Source organism: Salvia hispanica, chromosome 6, assembly GCF_029641045.1.
Source record: "Salvia hispanica isolate PSC_SH4W2 chromosome 6, Shi_PSC_v1, whole genome shotgun sequence".
NCBI lineage: Eukaryota > Viridiplantae > Streptophyta > Magnoliopsida > Lamiales > Lamiaceae > Salvia > Salvia hispanica.
The window spans coordinates 13,441,314-13,450,737 of NC_142697.1; the positions used below are offsets into that span (position 1 = coordinate 13,441,314).

General features: G+C 35.1%; 1 protein-coding gene across 1 annotated transcript; it reads right to left on the reverse strand.

Annotated features, from left to right (window-relative positions):
• Positions 1 to 332: 332 nt before the first annotated feature.
• Positions 333 to 6,413, reverse strand: LOC125203274 (F-actin-capping protein subunit alpha-like). Its single transcript, XM_048101585.2, has 10 exons — positions 6,077 to 6,413; positions 5,870 to 5,985; positions 5,040 to 5,129; positions 3,991 to 4,055; positions 3,635 to 3,796; positions 2,139 to 2,217; positions 1,936 to 2,013; positions 1,232 to 1,306; positions 1,128 to 1,163; positions 333 to 730 (listed from the first exon to the last, which is right to left on the reverse strand). Exons 1-10 carry the CDS (start codon positions 6,180 to 6,182, stop codon positions 617 to 619), a joined length of 921 nt encoding a protein of 306 aa, XP_047957542.1. The 5' UTR covers positions 6,183 to 6,413; the 3' UTR covers positions 333 to 616.
• Positions 6,414 to 9,424: the final 3,011 nt, after the last annotated feature.

The window sequence follows — 9,424 nt, forward strand, 5'->3', positions numbered from 1 at the left end:
TCTGTTTTGTTTTGACCCTAAAAATCAGATGTCCATTGGATTATATGGAGTCAATTAAGAAGCTTAGGAGAAGTGAGCCATCAACCAGAAAAATCAAATGTCTAAATTAGCACCGGAGGTCTCCAAAGCATTTTCGTCCTAAAAATAGGTCAAGAAGTGAAAAACCAAGACATAATTGATTCTACCAATAGCATAAAGACTACAAATGTCAATATTTAAAAATGAAAAAAATACTGCAGATGGGCGGAACTCAATAGAACAAATACCTTTTTTCGTAGTTCACTCAATCCAAAAATATGGTTGCATTTGATTTCAATAGTTTGAAACCCATATCAACCTTTCAACTGAAACTCGATTACGATCAACAGGAAACAAGTGAGTTGGTTCAACATATGAATACTTTACATCCCTAAGGTATACACAAATCATATTTTTCAGAGAATTTCTTCCAATTGGCATATAAACCAAGGCCATCCTAAGGTGCCCAAAAAATTGAGATAGAGGAAGAGTGGGGAAGCACAGGATACAATACAGAAACAGGAAACAAAATCACCAATATGAAGGCTGAATTTAGAAATACTACAGTATACAACACTCAACCTTGACGATGAACCATTTACTTCTTTTTTTCCAGTCCCAAGCTCTTTTGGATATCTTTTCTGAGACTGAACTGTGAGGTGTTATGCCATGGGAATAAGGTCCGAGTAACAGGGAGCTTCCTCCGAAGGTCCTACGATGCACAAAAGCAACAGAAGAGTATCTCAACTTTCTTAGGCCCCACAGATCTTTCCCAGAAATAATAATGAATTGGGCTGGGATTCAAATAGTTTGACGCTAAAAATCCACACATCTATTTGACTGTCCATTTGCAGAAAAAAACGGTGTAGCTGGGACAGCTAGTAAGTAGTAACCAGAGGCAGAGCACAACAACAATGAAAAGCAGGCTAAACATTGCAATGATGGGAGCGGGCATGAGTTGGTCACAAACTGTAAGTTGACTTCAGGAAGCATGCTTACATACAGAAAAATTGGTTCATGGAACTACAAATTATAAACCATCATTTACATTTGTCAATAATAAGGGATTTCTCAGAGATCAACTATGAGGAAGATATCCAAGAGAGTACCTTGAAGGTGGCGTCAGGCAATTTTGAATAGGATGTCTGCCAGCCAATACAATGGATTTAGTAAAAAGAAATTTTAGATACTAGACACAATAAAGAGTGAGAACCTGAAGGGAATTTAGATACTCCGTCTCGTGGTGGCGTATAATGGTGGTCACAGAATGTGCAGAGTCTTCGGGTGACTGTAGAAATCAACACATATCATCAACATTCTGTTATATTCTGCAAACTTTACCAAATGATATCTCCTTAACATCATGGATATTCCTCCTAATCTGCAACTAACAAATTTAGTATAGACATTCTCAAAACCCTCTCCTGCAATGGAGTTATAAAGAGACTGAAAATAGACAGCCACAACAATACCCTCAGTAAATTTTGTATCTCTTTCATGAAAATCTCATTAATGTTCTGTAAAAAATTCCAAGTAATATCAATAAATATCGATATCCTTGAACTGAATCAGCAAAAAGCTTAATGTGCCCTCATGGTTAGGTGGACAGAATGAAACAACACAAAAAAAGAAAGAAACAATTTCAAATCCAAATTCTTGATTAATGAGGTGCACTAATTCTGAAACTAGAAGACGTGTCTAGCTACAGTAAATATGTGTTATTAATTAATTAAATGTTAGATAGACCAGACTTGCCTATAAACCATTGTCACAGCTAACATAACCAACATCCCAAAGATGGGACCAAAATGTTTAAGCCACTGTGTCCAATCTAATCCGCCAGTAACATGACATTAATAGGTAAATTAACCACCCATGAACAGAGAATATCACTGAACATTACATTTCAAGTATTACCATAAATACAGTGGAATCTTTGCACTCATGCTTTGCATCTAACTGGACATTTCCCTCCTCGAAGTAGTGGGCGCCAACCTACACAAAATACAAAATTCATGTTTCTCTACATTTCTTTATTTTCACCATTGATGAAAAGAGTACTACAGCAATTGGAGATAGTATCCTACAAAATCTCATTACAAAGAGAAATGGAAGACTACCTGAAGTGTACCTCTAACTTCCACCAATTGTGCCTCATCCTTGAATTCCACATTCCATATTGACCGCCAACTTCCATTGCTAGACATATCAATGGAAGTGTAAGCAGAAAGACAGACAAGAATAAGATCTTATAACGATTGTGTCTCAAGTAGGCTGACTTTTTCCAGGGACGAATCTTCTGTCACATACAGCATAGTCTACACTATGAATATTATATCGAACAAGGAAACAGGCAGACATAACAAATATCGACTCAGTTAATAAGTTTATCTCTTCCCATTGTGCATGTACAACTGGTAATCCTTTTTTACTTGAACATCTTTTTACTTCTGAATTACAAGTCTGTTAAAATTTTGTGCAGTTATTTTGTGAATTAATTCCAGTGGATAAATCAAGCTTTTCGTCATCCTTCAAAATTTGTCACAGTTGTCCAGATAAGATTAGAGCTTAATATATATCACCACAACATGATTCAGAAGATATATCTCCAAATATCTTCCTTTGACTCAGATATATATAGCATATGGAATTACGCAGACTATCTCTGCTAATCAAATGACTTAAGAAATCAATCATTTTTCAATTGATCTCCATTATAAAGCATGGAATGTTCAGTAAGTCTCTGTGCATGATCGAAGTACGTCTGGTATTGAAAGCTTACTGAGGCAGAAACAACATAGCTCACAAAGATTTGATTTTTGAGTTGCCTGCTATAAATATATCCCTAAGCTCTCTATACCTACTTCACTAATTATGAATTATGTTTGTCTCAGCAAAAAAAGAAAGCAGCAAAATTACATCCTCAATTGAAAGTTCTCAATGTGTCCAACATCAAGAAAGTTCCACTAAATCAAAAAACAAAATGCTCCCTCCGTCCCTCAATAACTGGCACCAATTTCCTTTTTCGTCCGTCCCCAGTTAATTGGCACCGTTACTTTTTACTACTTTTGGTAATGGACCCCACATTCCACTAACTCATTCCACTCACATTTTATTATAAAATTGATACATAAAAATAGGGCCCACATTCCATTAACTTTTTCCACCCACTTTCCACTACATTTCTTAAAACCCGTGACAAGTCAACCGGTGCCAATTAATGGGGAACGGAGGGAGTAAGTTCAGATAGTGGTTTCTTTTGCAGTGAGACAGCAAAGAGAAGAGTCAAACAGCCTGAAGTAGATTTTACAGAGTTGCATCAAATGTTATTGGGCAGTTAGAATTTGAAAATTTGGCATGAAAGCGCATAGCAAAGCAGCCCGCAACACGCCAGCAATGCTTAGTAGATTCCTGAACCCCATCTAGAAACTTGTGGCGTGTCTATCAGTTTGCTACTTTGTAACTTTCAATACAAAGTGAATGAAGAACTACTTTCAATTATAGTTAAAATAAAAAATACAACAAATTACAAGAAGCTGCAAGAACACGATGATTAACAAAGGTAGATAGGAATGTATCATATGTGAGTACATTGAGTAGTGATAACTGAACTTACCAGAAATTCTGGGGGCTGAGTCTAGCAGCAGAAATTACCACAACAAGCTCAAAATCCATGCCTGGTTCTTCCACATCTTTCCCATTAACGCAATGAACTGAACAGATTCCTTTTGGGTACACTTCACTAACATACTTAGTAACTTCTATATCCAATGCATAGCTGCATAAAGAACATCAGTAAAACAAGGCTCTTATAAATGATGCCATAAAGATCATTCTGAATCCTACTTCTAGCTATTTAAGTAGGTTCAGATTTAGGTTTCACCAGCTGATAGTTCACGGAGCAACACAACAGCCTTTTCATTTCTGAACCAGAAGACTAAATATATCAAGAGGAAAAACACCAAAGCTTACCGGTATTCCTCAATATATGGTGTCGGAAGCTCTTCATCATTTGCAGGTCGAGCACGCCTACAGACCTGAATTAACACAGAATACTATAGCATGAAAACAGAAAAAGTAATGTGTGACTCATTTACACCAAACAAACTAGTAGTATGAATAAACAAAAGGGTCGCTGCATACTTTATGCTTTGCTGAGTTAAGTTCAGTTATAGAAACACTATACCTTCCAGCTCCAGTCCCCAAAACAAAGGCTCAATATAGGAAGAAGAATCACAGTGACTATTAGTCATGCAAATTAGAATATACTAGTATGGGGTAAAGATGGCTGACAATGCATTCTTAGCATCAATCCATAAAATCTATGTTACCTAGATGCATTATCAAGTATTGTCTTCAATGACTGTAATGCAATCAAAATAGGAATCTGTTCTCTGCCAAATTGTACATGTGGTAGATATCAATGAAATACATTCATTATGAGCTTCAATTGATTAGCGGGTGTTAGCAATTTAGCATTTAGAGTTCCTTTTGATCAACTTTACAACAACAAAACAAATCATCCATTTGAGGGTAAACAGATCATCCACTTGAGAAAACTTAAGGAATTGAGCATAAGAACTTCCATTAAACAGTTTAAGTTCCACTTTGCTGCTGTAAGGCAATCTAGCAATTGCATTGAACAGTTTTTGGTTCCACTGCTTGCGGGGTTAATATTTGTTTATCTAGAAATAGACCCGCTAAACTAAATTTAAAGTTGAATGCACCAAGTTCTTAGATCATCTTATGAACACATTCAACATGATAGGAGTGTTTAGCAATTTTAACTTTCATTACAGTTACTCTCCAGTTTGATATGTTAAATAGAACTGCAACATTTAAAAAGTAGTAAAATCAAAACATTAATCATCAAATAAAGTCCATAATCAAGTTACAGAAAGACCTAACCATGTTGACAAAAAGATGTGATAACTTGACAGATTTAAAGATGAGTTAGAAGGACACTGTGCTGTAAGTCCTGCAATATATGGCCTCAGAACTCCTAGAAACACTGAAAATACCTGGTTCACATGGTCAACAATCGCAACTTGAGCAGTCCTAGGATCAAGATACTCATTCTCGCCAATCTCGCTAAAAGGTGTAACCATAACCTGATAACATAAAGATAGTACAAACATGTGAATATGAAAACCTCTACCTGAATCAATAACCTTGAGAGCCTACTAAGAAAAGGACAAATGAGTATCCACTAATTGTTCAATCCTTGTTTCAAGTGTAGTTAGAATGAACTCCTATTAATTACTATTACTATATAGATGAAGTTACAGGATGAGTTTCGTCATAGAGCTGTATAAAAGCTAGAATAGCTTGTCTGTGCAAACCACCCCTGTTTCCAAACATTGAACACCGCAAACCACACAGGCTAGAGTAATATTAAGAATACAAATTTAGCATTGTGTACTACCAAATCACAAATGTAAAAGTTTATTAAAATCACAAGTCCATCTAGTTCTGTGCAATACAGCTGAAAGCCACAAATCTTGCAGCAATAAGATGGAAAATAACCATTGTTCATTCTTAAAAGTGTCAGCATCTTCCATGTTATCTGGTGGGAGATCTAGCTAATACAGTATGTCTTAAATTTTCCAGAACTCATTATGGGTTAACTGAAGTCAATTTTCAGCCAATTTATAGAGTCTCCGATTAACTCAATTAATGTGTGGCCATATGAAGCGCATATACCAAGTTTGAACAATTTCTGGGCACATATATGCCAAGTGAGCATAATGAGAGAAGTAAAAGAACTAGGCCATTTTCCCTCTTGAGAAAAATCGTGTAATCTTACACGGAGAAGATAATTAGGGCAAATTCATTGCACAATGGGCGTTACCTCACCGCTTCTATCAGGAAAATCCAGGCAAATCATGTGGGATTTGTTGTAAAGAGGATATGCCTCTGCCGCCGCCGTGGTATACAGCGCTTCATCCTGCAAAACCGCCTTCATATCTGCGCAGCATTATAAGTAGTAATTAAATATGGAATTCGTCGAATCATTCGTATATAATATATACATGCATGAGAATTAATGAGAGATTACCTTTGGCGATGTATTGGATTTCGCCGGCGGGAGCGTTGAGGAGAAACCATTTGGCGATCTCGATTTTTTGCTCATCAGAGGGCTGCGTCTCTTCCTCGTCTGACATTTCTGAGATCCAAAAAGGGTTTTGGAATTTTGTACTGACTCAAATTTCTCCCTGTAAATCAATATGACACACACCAACATATATATACTATTGCTAAATTACAGGGCAATGGACTAATCTATGCATAAATTAGGTGTTAAGGTTTCATGCTCTCAACTCTCTGTTCAGTTTTTTAATAATCAATCTTCTACACCTTTGATAAATGATGGACTAAGATTTCATTGCTCCTTGGAATTCTCTCTGGATCTCAGCATTAACTTTATCTATTTCGTTAAAAAAAATACTCACTACAGAATTAGAATTATAATTATTATTATCATTATCATTATCATTATCATTATCATTATCATTATCATCGTTTTATTTATTACGTACTTTATGATGAATTCAACAAATTCGTGTAATTAAATCATAATAGAAATTATTTCGTCAAATTTGTGTTAAAAACGTCTAAACATAGCATATAGTTCCACCTATATTCAAACAAATTAAAAATTGTGAATTGGCTACCAGCAGATTCTGCGCCATACAATAATAGGAATTAAATGAAGTAAGGTTTTCCAATAGCATGGAATGTTAATTGGGTTAAACTAGTCTCCGGTCAACGTTTTAACTGACTACATTCATATTTTATTAAAAAGTATAAAATTAATATTTCATCCATTCCAAGACCATCTCCAATCATATTTCAAAAATGAGTTATGATGTAAAAATTTTCTTCAACTATATACCAAACTCAAACTCATTTTTGGTGTTTTTGGTGAAACAACACCAAATATAGTGATACTGCAAAAATTTTGAGACAAAAACTCAAAAATAGTATAAATTTTGAATTTGGTGTAAATGGTTGAAGTAAAACTACTTTTTGGTGTGACGTATACTAAAAAATGAGTTTCAGTTTGGTGTAAATGGTTAGAGATGGTCTAAGGTAGTTGAGTAATTTTTTTTTACTTTTCTTGAACTTCTTCTCTCTTCACTTTAACTATTTGATACTCCCTCCGTCCATAAAAAGATTGAGTAATTTGTGTATGACACGAGTTTTAATGTAGAATTAGTAAAGTAAGAGAGAAGGGAAAAAAGTAAGAGAGAAGGGAAAAAAGTAAGAGAGAAGAAGAAAAGATAAGTGAGAAGTAGTGTTAGTGAAATGATGTGTAGTGTTATTATTTATTGAAAACTTTCCATAAACAAATGTGCTCTATTTTTTGTGGACGACCAAAAATGGTAATTTTGCTCTATTTTATGTGGACGGAGGGAGTATTATTTTCCTAAAATCTGTACAAAAAAGAAATTATTCAACTACCTTGAAAATTGGAATGAAGAGAGTAAATAAAAATGAGTCTAACATTCCATTATCTTTTCCGAATTCAAATAGGACTCCTAATGGCTGACGGATGGAGTAATTTTTTTAACTACTTCCTCTGTCCGCCAGTAGGAGTCCCGAATTAACATTTTAGCCTGTTCTTCGTTAAGAGTCTCGGTTCACTTTTACTACTATAAATGATAGGGAGATGATATAACCTTGTTCTATCGAATTAGAGTACGAACCTTTGAAGAACGAGATAAAGGAAAAGATAAACCCTAGTTGAGGTGCTAGGGGGCGATTTCTGCCAGATACGGGAATGAGAACTAGTAATTAACTTTATTTCTCAATGATGAAAATACTATCGAATTCTATTATTGATAGAATTCTATACCCTAAAACTTATCTTGCTACTTATCACATAAATAAAAATAACTAAAAGATATGCTAAATAGGAAAAGACATGCCATGTTGATTATTGAGGAGATATGGCTGATGATATTTGGTGATGAATAAGGCAACGTGAGATCTTTATCAACTCTCCGCCGGTTGATATCCACCTTGTCCTCAAGGTGGGAAAAAAAGTAAGCACTGCAAATGTGACACCAGATCTTGGCTTCAACGGCAACGCCCGTAGTTCCAGTTCTGTCTTCTCCTTCATTGTTGACGCCAATGGAAAGAGCAACATTTAAGTCTTCCAACGTGCCGCAGCGGATCAGTTTGGACACATCAAAAGGTCCCAGATCAAATATGTGAACCCCAATTCCATCACCAAATTGACGAGTTGAATGGCACCACATAGCCTCTTTGAGCACAAAACTGTAGTCCAAAATACAAGAACCTGCAAAAATCAATTCATCCTTCGAGAATCCTAGATGGGTCTGTTGGGGTTTGTATACTAAAAGATGCTTCGAGCGTACATGCCTTTGTACAGTCAGTTTGTGCATGTATACGAGAAACGCCACATCCACTTGTTTACCTATTTATGAGAATAAATAATATAATATAAATGGTTTATTATTAAAATATAACAAACAAGTCTAAGGCTTCTTACTAAGAAGGTCAAGTAGGGAAATTCGATGAACCTCCTCATGAGTTTTCCAGTAGGGGACTTGGCCAGATCTAGTAAGAAGAAAAACGTATTCACAACCTAGATAGGCTTTGGCTACCTATTGGTACGGTTGCGGTGTTTGTGATAATTCTCTCTTACCTAAGAAGAGATTAGTAACATCGGTGTGGCAAAGCACTGAAAGGATCTAATCCGAAATGTATTCTTTATTGCTATCTACTGAAAGAATATATTTCAAGAAAGTTTAGTATTTTCTAGTCTATGATATTAATATCAATATTGTTTATTCAATCAAACGCCACTTTGACTTATCAATATGTGAGAGTTTGTACGTAACTCAAGTTCATGATATCTTGGGTAGTAGTAATTGAATAACATGAAGGTATTGGAATATTATTTCATAGAATTCGCGTGCCCAGTGTGGTATGATTAAATCCCTAAGGGGTGATCCCCAAGAGGTGTTTGAAAGAGGAATTTATTATTCAGAAAACTGCGCAGTTGGAATTTATTCCACGAATAATAAATAAAGTTTCAAACTAGAAAAACTCTTTGGAGAATTAATTTAATTCTAGTCACATAGCAGACAAAAGAATTAAATTGATGGATCAAGATAATCTTAAACGCGAGAAATATTATAAAATAAAATGGACCCAAGTTATTTGTAATTTGGTGATTTAAGTGGGAGTGCAATATTATTCTTTAGTGGAATAAAATAATATTCCATTGATAATATATTAAATCAGGTTCATGATCAATTGAGATTTTTTAGGCTAATTGAGAAATGAGATGCAATATTAGCCACTCATTTTCATTAAATGAGTGGTCCAGATTTTGCCACATGAAAAATATTTTAGATTAATTAATTATGAAAGG

Excerpts from the sequence above, each read along its gene's own strand:
- LOC125203274 (XM_048101585.2), bottom strand. The coding sequence starts at position 6,182 with ATGTCAGACGAGGAAGAGACGCAGCCCTCTGATGAGCAAAAAATCGAG. Across the intron at positions 5,130-5,869 it reads TTCCTGATAGAAGCGGTGAG|GTTATGGTTACACCTTTTAG; the intron begins GTAACGCCCATT and ends TTATGTTATCAG. Across the intron at positions 1,307-1,935 it reads AAGATTCCACTGTATTTATG|TCACCCGAAGACTCTGCACA; the intron begins GTAATACTTGAA and ends TGATTTCTACAG.